General features: G+C 35.1%; 1 protein-coding gene across 1 annotated transcript in view; it reads right to left on the bottom strand.

The window, feature by feature from the left end:
• RYR2 (ryanodine receptor 2) overlaps positions 1 to 22,326 on the bottom strand; it is a 445,326-nt gene that overhangs the window by 46,683 nt on the left and 376,317 nt on the right. Inside the window, exons 75-81 of the mRNA XM_075147916.1 lie at positions 22,150 to 22,253; positions 21,488 to 21,539; positions 21,286 to 21,336; positions 8,585 to 8,684; positions 7,521 to 7,600; positions 5,416 to 5,492; positions 4,021 to 4,094 (exon numbers count right to left, since the gene is read on the bottom strand). Coding sequence (XP_075004017.1) covers positions 4,021 to 4,094; positions 5,416 to 5,492; positions 7,521 to 7,600; positions 8,585 to 8,684; positions 21,286 to 21,336; positions 21,488 to 21,539; positions 22,150 to 22,253 — 538 coding nt within the window. The remainder of the gene's footprint in view (positions 1 to 4,020; positions 4,095 to 5,415; positions 5,493 to 7,520; positions 7,601 to 8,584; positions 8,685 to 21,285; positions 21,337 to 21,487; positions 21,540 to 22,149; positions 22,254 to 22,326) is intronic.

Below are 22,326 nucleotides of genomic sequence, written 5' to 3'. Positions count from 1 at the left end.
CTTCTGAGAACTTACGGAGAAACAAAAGAATGCCATGATACAATATTTTTATTTTTATTTTAAAAATTTATTTTAAATTAAATTTAAATTAAATAAATTATATAAATAATTATATATTAAAATATATTATATATAAAATACATATAAATAAATTAAAATGTATTTAAAATTTATTTTTAAAATTTTATTTTTATTTTAAAAATAAAAATAGAGCTTTCCTGACAAAAAGGAAAAAAAAGGTAAAAGTGTAAACTTAACATCTTAATTTTTTTACTTCATATAATAAGTAAAACAAGTCTCTCCAAAGGAGAAAAACATTGCACTTTCAAGATTTTTGTGACTCACAGTGAAATAGCATAATGTATGAGTGTTAAATGAAAAATGAAAAACCATTGCAAGATAATAAGCATTTCTACATGTCTTTGGTTTTGAATCCCCCTTTTTTTGAAAAGGAAATAGAACAATCAAAGCAAAATACAAACAGAAGAAACAACATTGAGTACATCACAAAAACAAGTAAGAAACACATTGGCTAAAGAACCATCAATGTTGTTACCAGTGGGGGTTCCAGGGTTTGGAAAGGGAAGGTAGTACCAGTCAGAGGAATATCAGGACAAGGAGCTTACAATGCAGACAGCACAAAGAAACAGTTGGAATAGAGCAATAAATCTCACATCCATGTTGACTCAGTACTGGGCTTTCTACCTATTGCCAAGGTTGACATGGGACCAGAAACAAGCACTGCCCTTGAGAAAAAGTTGACTCTATTCCCATAAGTGTCAACAGCAGTTTTTCTTTGACTTTGGCATGAATAGTTTCAGGCTTATAGGTTGTAAACTCAATGACAATTACTCATTAATATGCTTCTGCATCAGATTCAGATGACATGAGAAACAGGCTACAGTGCACATTTTACATCCCATCGTTCCCTTGGGAATCAATAAAATGATCTTTAATTGAGGAGTAAATAATTACTCTTAGAATAAGTATCTCCCTCAAAAAAAGGAATGGGAGAAAACATTTCCACATCTTTGGTACTTCCTTTGTAGTATTTACAGATGGTTATTCATAGGATTGCAAACAGACATATGATCTCAGGTATCCCATAAAATCTAGGATACTTCAAAACTGTTCACTACAGGAGTTTCCCCACAGACTCACTGGCTGGGCTTTCATAATGCTATCAGGTATTAATAGCAGTACCTGTACAGCCCTTATGTAAACTACTTTTCAATGAATTGAAAAAGGTGTGCTTTATAATATAAAAAACTATTATTATTTGAAAATAGCATAATACCAAGAATAATGTAACCCTGAAAAGGAAAAGTACAGTCTTTTTTGGTTTGGCTTTGCTTTGTTCTGTTTTCTTGAATTTTCACTAGCTGGATATTAATACATAAAAAAGGTGCTGTTAGCAAATATTATCCCTTTGTGCCAAGAAATAGTGTGATTACCGTATCTTGACATTGCTGCTGCTCAGTAACAAAGAAAATGAAAACACATGTTCCTACATGTAGAATTTTGTTAATCTGCCAAATAAAAAATTTCCACTGGGAAAACAAATAAAAATCCAGATCATCTCCCTCCCCAACACTTGGCTAATGAAAAGACATCTGCTGTGCTTGAGCTTATTGTTCCTGCTGAACGGTATATACACATTTTGTATTTTAAATTCTCATTTCTCACGGTGACAGGAATATCTCATGGCAACTGCTCCTACAAAGCTCTTCCTTTACTTGACGAAAGGAACCTTTGAGGTATAGGAACCTTAACATATCAAGTAGCTTTCACAGCAAGGAAGAACCACCTGTAAACATTACTGATTCCTCTAAATTAGCAATGCACCACCTCTTTCTTGTATCAACTCCTGATCGCATTAGATAAACCTAGCCAGTGGCAAGTCCTCTCTTTACTAACCACCCTCAAATCCTCACTGGATCCACCACTGATTTCCTGTGCTTGCACAAATCAATGCAGCGATAAAGCCACATTCAATACACAACATAAATACTACAGGAGGACTATAGCACAAGGCTTTGTATATATATAGGTATATTTTTTTTTATTTTTTATTTTATTTTTTAACATTCATCCATCGCAAATACTGGGCTCACTAAAATGAAAAGAAATAAAAAAGAACAGGAAAAAAAAAAGAGTTTAAAAAAGCTTGCTGCTCTTACATCTAGTGTGCCAGTTACTGTGCAAATCCTGAGAAAGGGAGGAAGAACAAAGTGGGGAGAGTTGACACAAAAAACAAGAATTTTGGAATACACAATTGTAATAATAATAGAAAAGAACCCACTAGTTTAACAGTCTTACAGGAACAAAAAATCTAACGGTGTTCAGGAGCTGTACAGTGCTGACACAAAGCTAAGAGCAGGAAAAATAAAGAATAGGCAGTTGTTTTTAATAATTACCACGCTCATGAGTGATGACTGAGGAAGGGAGGACAGGGCAATTAGTTCAAAGAAAAAGAAACAGGGAAAAAAGAAAAAAAAGTTGAGAAATTGTTTTTAGCAAATACAAAATATAGTTAGTATTGGTTTTGGCAAAATTAGTTCTGTACTAAAAGAGAAAGATCAAATAAACAGAAAATTTAAAAAAAATCCCTCAAATGAGGAAGCACAAAAATACTCTAACACAGGTAGAGTCAATTATGCAGCGTTTTAAGATTTATTTACATTTGCATGCAAAATCAGTCATTTCTAGAAAGAGAGGCAGTGGTCAAAAGAAAAATGAGCCGATATCTTGACAATCCATTTCAAAATCCAACACTATAAATAATAAATTTAATTATTTAGTAGTAGAAATGTTGTCGAAAAGAGCAAAACATTGTGCAGAATAATCTTCAGTAAAACATGAAAGTAACGGCCAAAACCTTATATGCCAGATAGCTGCATCAGTGCTCAATCTGCAATCTTGTGACCAAATTTTATCCATGTGAGTTCACTTTATTTTATTTACTCATACAAGTCTAGCAGGATTTGATCTATAATTTAAACTGTGGGAGCACTTTTGGAGAAGCAGCATTTATGATCAGTCTTGAAGTCATTCAGTCAAATTTAATAGTTCATGATTTTGATTTGAGACAAGCAGTTGAATATTCAAGAAATATGCCACAAAAAAGAGCTACAGGCACAATAGCCAATGAGATATGCAGTGTTGCAGGTATGAATTATGAACCCCCAAATGCAATAATGATTATACAGTCAAGCTTTTTTACCTTGTTTTTAAGATAAAAACATGTTAAAAGATTAGGTCACTGTAGGATTTAAACATAAAAATGCACCGTAAAAAATACTGAAGGGGAGAAAATGTGCTTTGATAGCTCTATTAAGTCACATAAGAATGAACCTAATGTTTCCAGACAATCACAGTAAGGGAGTAGTAGAACTTACTGTCAGATAGAAGAAGGAAATAGACAGTGAAATGACAACACAGAGGGTAGAAAGTCAAATTGGTTCAAAGTCAAAAGTAAAGTGAAAATTTTGTAATATTTGCCCAAAGACAAACAGAAAAGAATTATTTCAAAGAAAACGCTTTCCCAGCAGACTTTTTTTCGAAACAGCAGATACAGTTTCCTTGATCTCCTAATATTTAACTTACAGCTTAACTAAATTGTCTGTTTTTCATTCCAGCCAAGACAGTTTAAGAAATCAGGTGGGAACTCTTAATTTCATTTTATGCTGAAACTGCTTAGGGACTTCTGTAATGTTTTACATGCGTAAACACTGCTGTTTGTAACTTGAATCTGTTTTCAATTTTACATGTAATGTGTTCACTTCTTCAGAACGATGGGCAAGAGTCCTCTGAGACTGTTCTGAAACTCAACCCATGCTAGTGATTTACTACTGACAAGCATGGGCTTAGGTAGGTCAATTAAATATAAACTGTTCTTAGGAATCATATTTTAGCTTCAGCCTCCAGATATATATTTACAGGGTTCTTTCAAATTCAGCTTGCTTCTGCAAAATGTAAAAGAAAAAAGTTCATGGATCATTTCTGTTAAATCGATAGTACCTGATCCCTCTTCAGTCACCATGCCAAGGCCTTCTGCTTTGTTCTGACGTTCAAACGCATTTAGGTCAAGAACACTGCAATGAGAAAAATGACATTTGTCCTGTGATTAATTAAATATATGTAATATTTCATTTTGTGAAAGATAGAGAAGGATTTGTGATTTCATTTAAGTATATAATCATACTAGTGTCAAGAAGATACATTTCAGTGGCCTAATATATGTGTCTGCTACAAGATTACGAAACAGCTCTACAGACTTAACCTGCTTTTGCCCTGCAAATGACAATAGAATTTAGCTCTTTCTGATTGACTGAAAAAAAGGAGATGTATGTGTTTATGATATACATGCTCATTTTAGGGGTTACAAAGAAGCCATATTATTGACTACTTTTATATTATAGCCCAGTTCATCCCAAGCAGCAAGGTACATTAAAAAAACATGTCATTTTTAGTTCCACTCAGTGTTCCTCTCCCACCACGTTCTGAAAAACTAAAGCTGCCAAAGGGGAATATGTATTCAACTATCAAGATTTAAGGAACATATACTCTTACATATTTCCACTTGTGAATCTGCAAAGTTCTGCCTTTCATGGCTTAGCATGTCAGCTAGCCATGGATAACTTTTATTCATAAGCAAGAATGTTGATGAAAGTCAGATGAATGTAGATGAACTATAGCAGTAGTTCTGCTGGCAAGAAACCTCACTGATTTCAAAATGAAATTTGGCCAAAGACAGTGTTAAGAAAAAAGGATATAACATGGTACCCTTGACATAACAGAAGCCTGAACCGCTTGATGCAGGAAGCCCCTTTTAGTCCAATGTTTTATGTTCATTTATACATCATTTATTCTTAGAAATTATATATAAAACACTCAAAAATATATATATATTTATATATATAAAATCAAACTGTCAAGAAGCATGAATGGACAAAAAAGTCACAGTACCTCCTCAGTTTATTAAAACACAATATTCCATTCATTTTTCTACCTTCTAAAAACTCCTATTAATATTTCAAACAAAGCTGGGTTTTCCCAAAATCTTTATGATTACTTAACATTGATCATTAACCTGGTCTCTGCAGGATTACAGGATACGTCCAGAGTTAAGAATTCGCCCCTGAGGAATGCTCTGGAGTTGTTTTCTGGTATATCTCAAGTAAACACAAATGCCATAAATACTTGCGAAAAGAGCTCCTTTACCAAGGTAGATCCATATCATCTGAAGATTTTCCTGCCATGAGCACCATCTTGTCCTTTACCCCAAATCTAGCACATTACAGTCCCCAGGTGCTGTTTGCAAAAAGTATGTAGAGGATCTTTATAAAGCTATAAATCCTGTGGAATAAAACCTAAATGCAAAATCATAAATTTTTAAAGTAGATATTTCCTTACCTACAGGACTGCATAAGACCAGCAAGGCTCTGAAAGAATCCCACATCCTTTTTATCCTTGAGGTAGTCAAGCATTTTCTGCAGTAAACACAAATAATTTATGCAGAGAATTAATATTTATACTATGTGTTAGTGTTAATCTAGTTAACTTAATACTATATGGGTTCTAGATCACTAGTGATGCACGTGTTTTGAAACATCTCTAATATTTACAAATTAGATAAAAGAGTCTTGCAAAGAAAAATCCAGGTATCAAAAATAAAAAGAACATTTAATGCTCATGTCCTTTACAGAAAAGAATGTCATCCATTTTGGGTATTCCTTCCTAAAACATGGAAAATAAAGATAGTATCTAAAGTCAACACAGCCAGCAGAATTTAGTGTTTAATATAAATACAATCTTGCCACTACAATTTTGTATTGACACTACCATTTCAGCACTGGACTGGGCTTGTCAGAACCTCAGTTTGTTTTAGATTCTTTTACCTGCAACAGCATGTTAGTAGCGATGTGAGTATTTTTTAAATTTGTTTTAGCTTTATTGTAATGTGTAATACCTATCTGATAATAGATTGCAATAACAAGAAGTTATTCAGTGGAGTGAACTCCGATTCTAGAATGCAATGTATTGTTGAGTGAAGATATAGGATGATACCAGAGGTCCCAGTTGTGAACAAAAATCACAATGCTCAAAGATCAATCTTAGTAGGAATGCTACAAGAATTCACATTGTGAGGTAAAACTCTTCTTGCAAAAAACAAAAATAATAGGGAAAATGGATAATAAGTAACCTCCAAAATGAAAGAGCACATAAGCAGACAGTGTTAACAAAATGTACCAGCATCACCCCAAAATCATAGAACACCCCCTTCAACAACACCATACTAATCAAAGCAAAGAACTCCAGAGGATGATGTTGACGACTTTTCAAAACCACTTCTGTACCTCTCCCCCCACCCATACCATTCTTCCCAAGGAAGACTGAAGAGTTGATCTTAGGACCTAAAGGAAAATCAGAAAGGTGAGCATAACACCAGAGAAAACAGGTAGAAATGAGGCAGCTGAAAAAAATAGCAATTCTAACTGTATTACTGATGCTTTTATGTCATAAGTATGTAATTCAGACTAGTAGCATTAGTATTATTGTAACTGTACTAATAACTGTTTCCTGCATTCTGATTAGCTAAGGTTTTATCAAATAATTAAAAAAAAAAATTAAGATTGTAGCATTACAAATTCAGATTAAATAACTAGGTACAAATGTCATGATTTTCCTAAGTAATTTAATATCATGACATCACAAAGAATTGGCAATGGTTCAAGCAGATATTTTTCTGCACAATTTGTGGTCTTTCTGGTCAATTCCTGGTAATGATAGCCCCTGAAAAGAACATTATTTTTGGCTGCATTCAGCTGCTTCAGTGGCTGCTTAACTTGGGACCTTAACTGTTCCCAGTTGTCTGTATTCTTCAAAATGTCCTACAGCAATGTAGTAATGGCAGATATGAAGCCTTCTGGACTCGGGGATCTTCAACTTGTACACAACACTGATTGTACTCTGTATCAGTCACTTCTCTTCAACAGTGCAGAATACTGTTAACAAATCAGACTTGTCCACTGCTCACCACATTATCTTACTATAGATTAGTAAATCAAGTTCGAGTTCTCTGCTTTTACCACCAAGACTTTCCATGGCATAAGCTAAGGACTTCTGAAGTTGTGTAACATTTTTTTTGGTGAAGTCTGGGGTCAGCAATTTTGCTCTACTGGCTACAGGACAATGTCAATCTCTCAAAAAATCTTTCCCTCCCACAGAATTCCTCTAAAAGTTAATGATTTAACATAAAATTTCCCCCTTCCAGCTGAAGTGCAAAACAAATTTCTTTTAGCCTTGTATTCTGTAGATTAATTATATATTTACGAATAAGAAATATATACCTAGCAAACAAGGTACTTCTGTACACTATTTTCTTCTGGGAACGAGAGTAAGAGGATAAACAGCATCTGACAAATAGTTACATTACATAATGCACTACTACAATAATAATGATCATGGTATAAACATCTATACTGACTAAAATGGGTGAAAATAAATTAGTACATTACCTGTTGAACGGTAGAATTTCCTCCATTCAAGATAGCAATCCCTAGCTTTAGGGTAGCTGCAACCATTGGCCCCATCTCACCTTAAAATTATTTTAAAATATACTTTTAGATCATATACAAAAATAAGAATGTTCTATTAACTTATCTGTACAATGACTTAAATGGTAATTTATCAGGAGAGGCCTTTTTGTTTCCCTTGTAAAACAGACCTATTTTTCTTTCATGGTCTCTAGTGTTACTTAATATCTCTCTGAGTGCTTACAGACATAGTGTAATGTAGACACAGCACACAAAAGAAGCAAGATATAAGACAGGAAGAACTGAGCTCAATGAATATAAATCATGTTTCATTCGCTAGAGCATCCAACAGTTGATTTAAGCCTGGGTGCACAATTTTAAGCTAGCTTTCAAGTTTAAAAATATGTCTCCTCTGCATGCCAGTCTAGATATTTTTTTCCTGTTTCTTCAGAAAATGACAGTGATCCAAAGCATTTGGTTACAGTGAAATTTCTAAACAGGAATTTTTAAAACATCACTACTGTAGAAACAAATCACAGAACAGACAGTGAAAGCATCAAACCTTAGAGTAACATGGTGTCTAAGGGACAAAAGCATCATTTACACTTCTGAAATGTTTTATCAAAGTACACCAATAAAGTAGATATTTGGGGAGTGGGGACAAAAAACAGGACCAAAGTCTACACCTACTTCAGAACTGTACACATCCCAGAATTTGGGACGTTTTTTGTCATTGCATACTGCTAAAGCTTTGAACTTTTTCACACTTCCTCTCAATCATCACTAGAAAAATCATTATTATTATCATTATCATTAATAATAATGACAATAATAACAAAAACAACAACAACCACCACCACCACCTCATGAGAATTATTCATTATACTTCTCTGGATTAGCTGTCAATAATTTTTGAAACTTTGGGTGTATTTTGAAAGCAAACTTTAGTGCCAAACATCTGCAGGTTTTGCCCAATAAGAATTACAATCATTTCAAAGATCATTAGAAATAAGGTTTAATATGTAATCTACACAACAAAACATTACCTTTACTAGCACTGATTGTCTGCAGAACCATTTCAGCAGCACCCCGGTCATGCAGTCTGGCTTGTTGATATAGAAGTTTTTGCTTTTCCATTTCTTTTTCCTGAATAAAAATTCCAGTCATTTAAGATGAGGACTTCAGTTACTATCAGTTCTCCAAAGGTTTTTGGTTTTCTCTTAGTATATGGGCTCTATGGCAACATCATGGACCATTTTAATACATACAGTGCTACTGAACAGATATTTAACATGTTCAAGTAATATTCTCCCCTTGGTATTTTTCTTTAATATGTTTTTAGCAGTTTATCTGAAAAGAGTCATCTCAATTGTAAATCATTAGGTTAGTTCAAAGCCCATGTTCATTATATATATACTGCATATATCAAACTTGCACTTTTGTGCCATGTTTTTGTGCAACGGTTCATACTCTTAATAATCTTCTGTAGCTTGACCATAACTTCATACTGCTCAGTATGCGGCTCTTGAGTTGCAAGTTATTGTTGAATACCAGAGTAACAGAAGCATCTCAGAATTTTTTTCAAAACATATCATTATATTACAATATAGATTTCCCACCCTACCAACAGAATATTTGATAGAATACACTGTGCTTTTATATTTTGCATACTCTAGCGGCAACAAACAATACTGCATGGCGTTGCTTGAGCAATGGTGAAGTTTGTTCTTAATAATTTAAACTACTACTGAAAACATAAAGAAGAACATAAAGAGCAAACATAAAGGCACAGTTAATTCCAGATGAGTTCGAACTTTCACCAAGTTAATTGAAGTTTGCTGGAGAATTGAGGATGACTAAGCAGTATAAGTTGCAAAATGGAAGTTGCATAGAGCCCTATGACAGTGAGTCCATCGGATGGCGTGGTAAAAAGCTTACTCAAAAGGAACATGACACAATCAGTTAGTATCATGTCCAAAAACACAACGCCCAAAACATGTATGACAGCAGGAACAGCTGCAGCAGAAGTAGCCAGAATGACAGCTTTGCTGCCATAAACTTTCCATCCAAGTTACGGAAAAAAGACATTGGAAGATGGAAGAGGTTTAAAAAATGAAGGCTTGCTAAATAGAGGGTATGAATAATAAATTAAAAAAGAAGAAGTAAAAAAGAGAAATATGTTCAAATGAATGAAAAAGAAACCTTTAACTCAAAAGCAAACCAACACAGACATTTATGCTGTTACCAGAGAGTTCTCGCCGAGGCTGGCAAATTTGTTTCTTAAATCTTTGATAATATCGTGCTGCGGAAACAAAATTCATCAGGGTTTTTTTTTCACACTATTAGCTCTCCTGTGGTTAAATTGTATCTTTCTTTTTTCTTTAAATTATGTGACAGATCTAGATGGAGGCACAAAAAGGAAAAAAAAAAAATGGCAGCTTTGCTTCATATTTAGCCATGCTAAGGTTTGAAAGTTTTGCCTTCATGTTTAAACCTCTTCCTGGGACTTAAACAAAAACAAAACATAAACATACACACATACACACACGCACACACACACCACACGCACAAACCACCGGAAAATCATGACATCGCAGGTTCAATATAGCTACAATAAAATATTTTCATTTGCTTCAGGTACCACTGAAAATTGATCACTGTTTCTTTTTTAAAAAACTATTTCCTATTTCTAGTTACTTTTAGTTTTAGACCCAACAATCTTTCATTTTTCTTCCATTGCAAGATTTATTATTCACTTTTGTTTACAAGCCTAACATCAACTATACTACTTTCATGATACAATTTTTTTTATAAGAATGCTTATAGTGAGGATGCATCTGCATAATCTACAGACTAAAAGAACAGGTATGCACACTTCTTGCAATGGCACTATAGAAGAACAGTAGAAACAGGCATTGCCAAACATTAAAGTGGGAAGAGTGGCATTTTCCATGGAAATCAAGCTGTCTAGGTAACTAGTAACAAAGCAGACCAAAAAAAAAAAAATTCCACCAACAAAAAAACACCACAAACATTTCTTCTAAAAGCAATCATTCCTTTGATGATAACCCCCAAAGATCATGGTTCCTTCTTCAGCTTGACAATGCTTTTTCACTGTTGTTTTCTCCATGCAATGTTAAAATATATATATATACATATATATATATGTGATGGCAGTGCTGATATGAAGTGGGCCACTCATTGCATACAAAGTATACTAAATTAATAGAGCTGCTAGCCAGTCAAGGTATCCCCATTTCTCTAAGATGTACTTACTGCTAACACTGTTATCTGTCCTACCAGCATAGATTTTTGCACTTTATTTGCTTGACACAGCTGATGTCAAGAAAACTACCAAAATAATTAGCCAGTGGTTTGAATTTTCTAACATTCACAAAACCATCACAACAATAGCAAAAATATTTCATACTAAATGAAACATTTAAAGTAATTCACCAGAATTTAAAAAAAAAACAAAACAAAACACAAAACTCAAAGAAAACCAAGTCTATTTTATCTTGGGTGTTTTCCATTTATATGGGAAAAAGCTGACCACTTAGAAATGTACGTATATGTATTCCCACTTAAAAGACTTTCTCCAGCAACCTACCAAACCAAGGAAACTTTTTCATCATACTCTTTGGAAGCATAGACTCAAACGTTTTCTACTTCATTCTATTTTTTTTGGTTTTTAAATTGTTACAAGCAACCATATGCCAAAACCACAAGTTTTAGCTTGAATTTGTAGGCAACAAACTTGCAAAAATTAAATAGGAGCTTGAACTGACAAGTGCGCCACTGAAATTGAATATTTTCTCATAATCCATACAAAGAATGATTCTTGGACTCTCCCTTGCAGGTAAGCTGTGTGGAGAGGTTTGTTTGCTGCTACCACTAAGCTCGCAGCCATGGAGTGCAGACGTATGATCCTAATTCTACAGAGCGTTCTTTTTTTTTTCTTAATATGAAATTATGAAATAGTTAAAAAGTAAACAGAATAAAAAACATGATGGAAAGGGAAGAAATTACTTTCAACTCAACTATTCTAAGACGGATGCTTCTCCTTTGAATTGTCTTCATATTTTATACTTTTCAAGACCTCTGTTTAGTCCAGAAAATAAATCCTATTAGACAGGTCTTACACTGGCAAAACATCTGTCAATTTCCATGTCAGGCATGCATGAGTACAAACTATGTATTAAAATATAACATAAAGTACTCAAGAAGAATCTTTATATATATATATATTTTATATATATATATATATATATATCTTTATATATATATATATATAAAGCCTTTAAGCTTAATATATAAATAAACAGCTTAATGCTGTTTTATGCTCCATAAATAAAGTTGAATTTTTCCTAACTCACTCATTTTGGACTTCATCAGCTCTAAAAAGACTATACACAAAATGAAAACATAATGCATTATAATTCCTGAAGATTAAATACGTAGGATTTTAAGAGTGTTAGAGGAGTTTATTTTATCAAATATGCTTTCCGTATTACTTAAAGAAATATTTCAATCCCCACAATTTCACACTTACATTTCTGTTTCTGCTGAAAGTCTCAACCGCAAAAGACTTTTTTCTAGTTGGAAAGTACTGATATGATATCCATTATTATAGCTCCCTGAGTTGAAATATCCTTTCTATATTGAAATCTGTCATTATCCAGATTATCACACAACAAAAGGAATTCTTTAAAGTACAGATGGTAAAATATAAGAATAAGGGAAACAGGAAATGTAGAGACTACTAAACAGCTAGCAGATAAAATAATTAAAATACAATTGATCTCAAAAGTTAATTTCATAATAAATGAATGGCCATTCTACAGCCATTTCTCCACCACCTGCTGTGCTTTCTTGTTCTATGTATTCTTCCATAGTTTAGGAATACTGACGTGTCTCAATGCCAGGCATCTATAAGCCTTCTATCGTTTTATGTTACTTCCATGATACAAGTAAATACTTCTGAAAATGCTTGAAAGTGGTGTCTAAATATCATCACTAAAAATGATAAATAGGTTCATAAATTAACTACCACATTCTTAGATATATGCAGTCAGTGGCAGTCTGTTAGCAATTTTTTAATTTCCTCAGGACTACAGCTATTTATTTTGAATGTAATAATTCTTTGCAAGACTTTAGAACACTGGTAGACTTCCTGTGGTAGAGGATTTATTAAATTTTATTAACTAAACATATGCTTTTATCTACTTTACCTTAACTCAATGACTTAGTAAAATTTGAAAACATTCCCGGCATTCACCTTTTTCACTGTTGGTGCTAAACAAATAATAGTAATAAAAATAAAATGTAGCTAGGAAAAACATATATGCAAAAAAGGCTGTTTTGATTTGATTGGCCGTAAACAACATCCAGCTTTCTTGTGCATTAGCATAAGTATTTTGTAATATGGTAAGATGAGAGGAAAGGAAGTAACATTGATCTAAAAAGTATCTGGGAAAAAAAGAGAATTGAAGAGGAACAAGCTACCTTATTCATGAATTTTTGTCAAATTTCAGACAAGATAGCAAAAAGCTATTATATATTTTATAATATAACAGCTGAAAAAACACAAGAATTATAGCAATCGTTCATCAAAATTATTTCTTGTATTCACACCAATATTCAGAAAAGGAAGTACTGGTATTCTGCTGACTCTCCCCAGTAATAAGTGCCTGAGAAGAAAAAAAATTTATCATGTCATATCATTAGATTTTATGACATAACTATTTTACTCAATATCAATAGTCAGCACATTAATCCAGAAAGCAAGGATTGTTTTATCAACATTACATTTCACATTTCCTAGCATCTGAATAATCTGTATTAAAAACTTTAATGTTATATTACAAATATATTTTGTTCATACAATATACAGTTATAAAACAAACAAAAAACATATACTAAACTAAACAAAATACTACTCTGTGTTAAAATAACATTAAATCTGAGCTACAAATGCATAGGAATAAAGATATCCTGAAATAAAAACTTCACTATACATTTTATTTTGTTTTGGTTAAAATGTCTCAATTTCAGCTTCCAGAAATATCTTTACTAATGTCATGATATTTATACTGTCATTCATTTATATCTTCCTCTCTGGCAAGGAAGTTAGCTTTGTTTCCTACATACTGCCTCCATATTTTTGCTATGCTGATGAGATCACTCAACATATTCATTTCTATTCAAGTAGATAGGAACCAACAAAATATTGAGGAAAAATATTGTATTGGGTGACTTTCAGATCTATGTATTCTCAGTTTCGAATTTTTTTCTCCGACAGTACATAGCTATAAAACTACACATTACTTTCAAACTGTGTCACCCTTTCTTGTTTAAAGTTGGGTGACAAATTTGATGTATTTGAAATAGCTGACATAGATGTCTAATCTCTTTCGGAATAATAAAAAAAAAAGGTAATGGATCGTTTCAAAGGTTCCACTATGACTGGAATTGAATCAGTTAGCTGGAGCAGAAAATCTTATGTACAGGGATAAGTTTGGTAAGATTATTATGTAATTACTGCATTAAAAATAAGCAAAGAACCTGGAAGCTACAAATGGTCACTTGATCATTGCAATGTATTTGTTCTTCAAAGTACATCACTCCTTTACCCCAGGACTGCCAAAGGCTCTGCCTTACACAGATCTCAACCAGTTCTGTTGTGCTACAGCAGTGAAGCGTGGGGTGCCAGCTGGTGTTTGAATTGAAAGACAGGGCAGATGGATGTCTGGGAGTACTCTTGAAAAGTATCACACTAATGCTGGTACAAGCAGCGGAAACAATGTAGGGGGAAGAGATGCTGATAAACACAGAAGATGGGAAGCAGCCAGAGGACACAATGAAAGATCTTAGTGAATAGCCTTAAACCATCATTTATTACTAAGCCCCTGAACTGAAACCCAGAGAAAAGCACGGCTATATTATTCACTTTGTAGAAAAGAGATTCTCTACAAGACTTTGGCTGCACATTTCCCATAGTCAATGCGAGGTTATCCATATAGCCCAAAACAGTCTTGCCAGATAGGCATGAAACCGAGAAACAGTTGGCCTTGTAACAAAGAATGTATTAATGGCACTGACCCTATGTTATTGATATTATAAACTAGATTGCAGGGAATCAAAACACTGCAAACAAGTAGGAGCAAATGAGAAGTGAAGGGTTGATCATCTATTAACAGGCACCATAAATTCTCTAACTGGATTAAAGACGCTTTTTTTTTTTTCTTTGCATACAATAAAAAAAAACAGTGACTGATGGAAATAGGGTGGTGGGGAGCACAAGGAGGAAAAAGAAAGAAGGACCTGGCATTAACAAATAGCACAATATCAACACCATCAGTGAACTCTACCTCCCCTTAAGACAACATGTAAAAACTGATCGAATCTTACTTAATCATAGGTTTGTGGTTTTGTAGTAGATGTAGTTTATCCTGGGAAGAGTATAGGGATGCTGCCTGGTTATGTAAGGATGGGGTCAGGAAGGCCAAAGCACAGCTAGAGCTGAACTTGGCAAGGGATGCAAAGAATAATAAGAAGGACTTCTACAGATGTCAGCCAGAAAAGGAAGGTCAAAGAAAGCGTACCCTCCTTGATGAGCAAGGCTGGTAACAACGGATGAGGAGAGGGCTGAGGGACTCAATGACTTTTTTCCCTCAAGTCTTCACTGGCAACCTCTCTTCCCACACATCTCGAGTGGATGGACCGCAAGACGGGGACTGGGGAAGCAAAGTCCCTCCCACTGTAAGAGAAGATCAGGTTCATGACCACCTGAGGAACCTGAACATACATAAGTCTATGGGACCTGACAAGATGCATCCCAGAGCCCTAAGGGAATTGGCTGATGTAGTTGCCAAGCCACTCTCCATGATATTTGAAAAGTCATGGCAGTCAGGTGAAATCCCTGGTGACTGGGAAAAGGGAAACATTGCACCCATTTTTAAAAAGGGTAGAAAGGAGGACCCTAGGAACTACCGACCTGTCAGCCTCACCTCTGTGCCTGGGAGATCATGGAACAGATCCTCCTAGAAGCTATGCTAAGACACATGGGGGACAGGGAGGTGATTCGATACAGCCAGCATGGCTTCACCAAGGACAAGTCCTGCCTGACCAACCTAGTGGCCTTCTATGATGGAATGATAACATCAGTGGACAAGGGAAGAACTACAGATGCTGTCTATTTGGACTTCTGTAAGGCCTTTGACATGGTCCCCCACAACATCTTTCCCTAAACTGGAGAGATATGGATTTGATGGGTGGACTGTCCGGTGGGTGAGGAATTGGTTGGATGGTTGCATCCAGAGGGTAGTGGTCAATGGCTCAATGTCCCGTTGGAGATCGGTGACAAGTGGTGTCCCTCAGGGATCTGTATTGGGACCAGTACTGTTTAATATCTTCATCAATGACATAGTGGGATGGAGTGCACCCTCAGCAAGTTTGCAGACGACACCAAGCTGAGTGGTGCAGTCGACACGCCTGAGGGATGGGATGCCATCCAGAGAGACCTGGACAAGAAGAAGGGGACTCGTGAAATTCATGAGGTTCAACAAGGCCAAGTGCAAGGTCCTGCACCTGGTTGGGGCAACTCCTGGTATCAATACAGGCTGGGGGATGAAGGGATTGAGAACAGCCCTGCCGAGAAGGACTTGGGGGTACTGGTGGATGAAAAGCTGGACATGAGCTGTCAGTGTGCGCTCGCAGCCCAGAAGGCCAACTGTATCCTGGGCTGCATCAAAGAAGACCTGCACCTGCAGGTTGAGGGAGGTGATTCTGCCCCTCTACTCTGCTCTGGTGAGACCCCACCTGGAGTACCACGTCCAGCTCTGGAGCTCTCAGCACAGGAAAGACATGGACCTGTTGGAGCGGTTCCAGAGGAGGGCCACAAAGATTATCAGAGGGCTGGAACACCTCTCCTACGAAGAAAGGCTGAGAGGGTTGGGGTTGGTTCAGCCTGGAGAAGAGAAGGCTCTGGGAGACCTTATTGCAGCCTTTCAGTACTGAAAGGGGGCTTGTAAGAAAGATGGGGACAAACTTTTTCGCAGGGCCTGTTGCAGCAGGACAAGGGGTAATGGTTTTAAACTAAAAGAGGGTAGATTTAGACTAGATATAAGGATGAGATTTTTTAAAATGATGGTGGTGAAACACTGGAACGGGTTGCCCAGAGAGGTAGTGGATGCTCCATCCCTGGAAACGTTCAAGGTCAGGTTGGACGGGGCTCTGAGCAACCTGATCTAGTTGAAAATGTCCCTGCTCATTGCAGGGGGATTGGACTAGATGACCTTTGAAGGTCCTTCCCAATCCAAACTATTCTATGATTCTATGTATAAATTCCTGTAGTTGTGGAGAGTAAAACCACATATTAGGTTGCACCCGTTCCATTATGGGTAGGAAACACTAACGCGAAACACATTTTTGTATGCTAATTGGAATGTTTAATTCCTAAGGATTGAGACATTGATCATGGAGTCTGACCTCAATTCGTATCATTCTTTAATAAAAATAGTTACTTACTGTAAATATGTGGCATATGGTCACTCCATTTATGTAGGCTTTGTGACAGTGAGAGGTAACAGTGACCATCTCCGATGGGTTAGACCTTAAGAGTTTGCATTATTTGTACTTGGAAGTCTTTCTGTGCCTGACATAAGTGACAGCACAATGTATCATTTTGACAAAAATCTAGTGAATACAAAAGTCTATCAACAAAGTTGCTACCAGTAACAGAGATGAAGAAAACTGACATAGGAAGCTCTATCTCCCCCATTTCTTTTCTTCCTGTGAAGAGCCAATTTAAACCAATTCATTTTAAAAAGATGAGCTAGGTTTTAATTCCTTTTTTTGAGTTCACATCCTACACATATTTAGAGAACATTAATATGCAGCAAACCAGTAGAGTCAGTGACTCAAATGCAGAAACCTATTTGCATTCAGCTAGTGAAACACTTTGGTTGGAAAGAATTTCCTATCAGATAGAATCAAGGGGGACAGTGACACCAAGTCTACAGGGAGCCAATTGAGCGCCTGTTCAATATGATAGAAAGTTAACTTAGAGACAAAGGGCAAGGAACAAAGATATTCATAATAATTCAAAGCAAATACTAGCAGGCAAATGCAGATAGGCAGATAGTAACGCACAGACAACTTTATTGCGGGTTTATATTGTGACCTCGCTACTGCCCACACAGTGATCCCAATGCAGATTATTTGTGCAAAAATTAGACTACACTGTATAAGATATGGGCATGAAAATTGCCGATAAAATACAGTCGTTATTTTTAACACATTCTAAGCTTGCCCAAAGGTCTCTGTTGTTCTGACTGTGAAAAAAATCAGAACTTCAACCATCATATATTTTTAAACTCTAGCGGAGCAGTAGAGTTTTATTCCCATAAAAATTGAACAGTCGGTCTTTTCACATGCACACAGAGTATGCAATAAAAGAAATGCCTTCAACATTGAACTTTGAGATAAATAGATTGACAGACAGAAGGAAACACACAAATGCACACACGCACACACAGAGCTGGTATATACGGGCTCATATCTTTACAACTGTTTCCTGTCATGTATGAAGGAAGCAAGGATTATTGTTCTGCTTTTTTCCATTTTAAAACACTTCTCAATCAGCAAGACAGAAAACTTTCTATGGAATATATAGCATTTAGTATATATGGTAACCAGATAGGCAGATAGGCAGTGTGATAGACATGTAGTATTTGAATAACTGAATTAATGGAAGAAACAAAGAAGAAATTATACTATTAGATTGCTTATATACTTCCTTTGGGGTTTTGTAATATGTACTTCGTGATTGTGGCAATTACAATACCTTTTAAACAAGGTTTTGTGAGTCTGTATGAAAGCATTCATCTTCCAGGATAATGCCTTTATCGTTTGAAGGTGGAACAGATCTGTGCAAACTTTTGAAGGATTAAGAGGTTGATCCTGGAATACATCTTCCCTTTCCACAGCTGTATGAGAACCTCTTTCTTTTGTGAATTGAATGTTAATAGCGAACAAAACACCAAAATCATCTTGCTCTTTTCAATGGAGAAGGTTTAATTGTTCCCCATATTGCCATAGGCAATGAACTTTGAAGCTACTGACTGGAGTTTGACCATCAGCTAGATCTGTGCATTCCCAATCTCAAGCAAGTCACCTCTACTTAGTCTAGCTGCCATTAGCCACAGTATAAATAACTATATTTAAACACCTCAGAACCAAAAATTAGCTACCCCACACACCATACCTCCTCTCAGAACATCAACCTTGCAGTGCTATCAGCAAGCAGCCTGAGTCTGGGAACAAGGGGAACTGAGACTTCTACTTGCATGAAGTAGGCAAGTAGGCTGGTGCTTAAGCCAAGGGCCACCTTTTAGAAACAAATGGTGAGACTTTCATGATGATACACAAAAGACTGTAAGAAATTGAGTCAATAAAAAAAATTAACACTGACATTTCAGAGCTATTGCCTCTATGTTTTTAGAGAAAACATGGAACAACTAGGAATTACTTCAGGTATGGAGTAGCTATGGAGTTTCTATCAAATACTGTCACAATGAAGGCTAAGGACGCAGTCTATTCCGAAGGATCTGAATCACAGATAAACTATAATATAATTGATGCTGTCTCTTTGACAAAGATTGGAAACAGAATTCTACTACTGTACCAGAAATGCATGTCTGCTAAGATACGGAAGAAAAGTCCAACTGCTTTCCCTTAAGAGCCAAGTAAATTATTTTAATCATTCAAATTAATTATAACCAGAAAGAAGATAACTGATGCACAAAAGGCAAGAACAGCAAAACAATATGAACAAGCCAAATGACACTCTATTTTCCCCAAAATGGCAACATAATTTTATATGACATATTTTCATAAATAATTCTTGGAGTCTTTAAAAAGAGTTTGTGCACAAGAAAGGTTTGGTAGAGATGTCATGCTGGAACTGAAATGTTAAAAACATTTTCAAGACCCTTTAGTTGAACTTATCCAAGATGTTGGGCCTAAAAAAAATCACAAAACTAGACCCAGACAAATACACATATATTTTTTTGTTTTACCTTGCTGCGTTGTGATCCTGTCACCTTAAGGAAGGGCAAGGACAAGAAGCGAAATAGTAATAAGAAAAAGAAGTCCAAAATTTTTTTTCTGCAGGTGACTGACCAAATACATACACAAAATTGTCTTTTGAACAGATTAATACATTATTTGAACATAAGTTTCATAGCTACAGAAAAAATAATAACAAGAAACAAATGAATAGGATCTTCTCTCAAAAGATAAAGTTGAAGGCTGAAGAAGGAACCCATTATAATTTAGGTAAGGAGCACTAATAAATCTCTTACTGATAAATTTGTTCATTCATCTCAATGACTTCCTACTTATAAATTTTCACATTTATTAGCACAAGACTTTTGATATCTAAAAAGCATGCATGGGCTAACCAAAAAGAGCTTATAGAAATACATATTCTTTGTTTAGTCAATGATATGCCAGGAAAAAACCAAACGAAAACAAAAACAAAAAAAAGCACTGAAATTTGGATTCATACTCAGATATTTAGCAAGAAACAGAAAAATATTTATATATTGGGTACGTTAGTTGTAACTCAACTGGACTAGAACTTCCGAGTGACTGAAAAGAATTTGGTATTGGTATTCTTTCTGATTTCTGTGTACAGTCAAATAGGGAATATGTACTTAAATAATTCAGTGCTATCTCATGCAGCATAATGTAGAAAACATACAGAACATCTGATGTGTACAAAACAATGGGAGTAAAAGTAAACATGCCCCAAACTACTCCTCAAAAATCAAAACAGCACAGGTAGTTTTATATCAAATCAACCAGTATATTTAGAAATATTTTAAAGAAATAATAAAAGCATGTATTTCATGTTTCTGTGTTTTAGTAAATATATTAAATATGAGTATTAACCGATTTGAAAGATATAAGACAACTTTTAATGTCAGAATTATACTATGCTAAAATATATTAAAATATTAACAAGCTAATTCCCTCAGTGCCCCTTAGAACAGACAAATTTACTGTAAACTCCATTTTATTAATGGAAAAAGAGAGACAGATCCCAGACAAACAGATGACAAGGACTCATCTCTTACTCTTGTAATCAACTCCTGTAAGTGTGTTTCCTTATACAATGACGATCAACAAAAACTCAACATTAAACAACAATAAATACAGATTTCCTATTCTCAACATAAGAAAAAGCTCAGCAGTATCAATGAATAAAAGCTCACCTTTTACTAAGAAGCATTAATATATATGTGAACATAAAAATACTGTATAAATTACTGGTACTGAAAGTAAATGACTACTGCAAAAAGCAGTTTTATTTCAGTATTTTAACCATCCAAACTAAAGGTAGGACGTGATACTTTATAAGCCTGTTATTATCAGACTTCCAGAATAAGTTACTACCCATAATATTTCTCTTCAACAACTAAAAATTTAAAGTCAATCAGATAAACATGTAAGATCCATTAAATTACTCTCTATATAATCTTACATTATGTGATACTATGTATGCTTTTCTTTTACTACTATGAATTTTGTGACTCATATCTGCCAATCCAGCTTCTGACATGCAGTTCACTGGCATAAATAAGCTGCAGTAAGCCATGAACCAAGAAACATAAATGTCAGTTGGAAGCTATGAAATAATGTCTAACATGACCAGAAAAACAAAACAGAAGTATAATCTTACTTCAAAACTCTTCACTTCTTCTTCACCATCATCTTCTTCATCATGGCAGCTCTGATACCGTGTAGAAAGAAAACATTTACTGATAAGTCGGGGGGGGGAAGGAGGGGGCTAAGCCTTCCTTCACTTTACACATAATTTCTCTTGATCTTCTTCATTAATTTTATTAAAACAGAAAACATGCAAAAAATAGCAAAAAAGTTACCTTTGCCATAATGTCAGCATAAGCCATATACAGGAAATCTTCTTCCAATTTGCTGGTTAATAGAGAGAGGAAAGGGAAAATGAGGAAGATTAGAGCCCTTATAGTAGAATTGGAGCACCAAAATATTTTTAAGCACCTTAAAAATCTTTTTAAAGGATTTCTATCTCATAATTAATTACAAAATTCTTTTTGGAAAATGAGAACTTGATTAACTAATACAAACTGAAAAGTAAAGCCAGCTACAAACACAGTGCTCAGAAATTCATAAACACCTTCTAATGAAGAGAACATAGTTAATTTTTCAATTATACCTAGAATATACTTGTATTTCATATTCAGAATATAACTGTCTATCAGGAACACAGACAGAAGAGAGAGGTGTAGTAAGTCCTGAATACAGCATCCATAATTGTGAAAAAGTGTATAGGGGCTTCTACTTGTCTCTAGAAAACTCCTTACATCTCATTATCAGTCATGTTATAATCTCTTTACATACCACAGGCGAGAGAGGTTTGAGTGTAACTCAAACTCACCATATGTACATACGCACATGTTTTGGCCTAGCCCATGCAATCTCACTTCAACAGAGACAGGCGTAACTTCAAACACAGCAGTAATCTGAAAATCTGCATACACTCTGCAGTCTCTCACACCACTCCTACCATTTTTCAGTCAAGGCTGTTCGACTGAATAGCAGAATAAGTTGATGTAAAGGATCAACTCTTTTAAGGCTTTCATCTTCTTCCGGCGGTTCCTCCCCAGGTTTCTTTAGGGAAAAAAAGATTTTAAAAGTATATTCAATTATCTATAGTGAAAATGTTTTATTCTGTGCAATTTAC

This window comes from Calonectris borealis, chromosome 3, assembly GCF_964195595.1.
Source record: "Calonectris borealis chromosome 3, bCalBor7.hap1.2, whole genome shotgun sequence".
NCBI lineage: Eukaryota > Metazoa > Chordata > Aves > Procellariiformes > Procellariidae > Calonectris > Calonectris borealis.
This window is presented reverse-complemented; position numbering and strand designations above follow the sequence as displayed.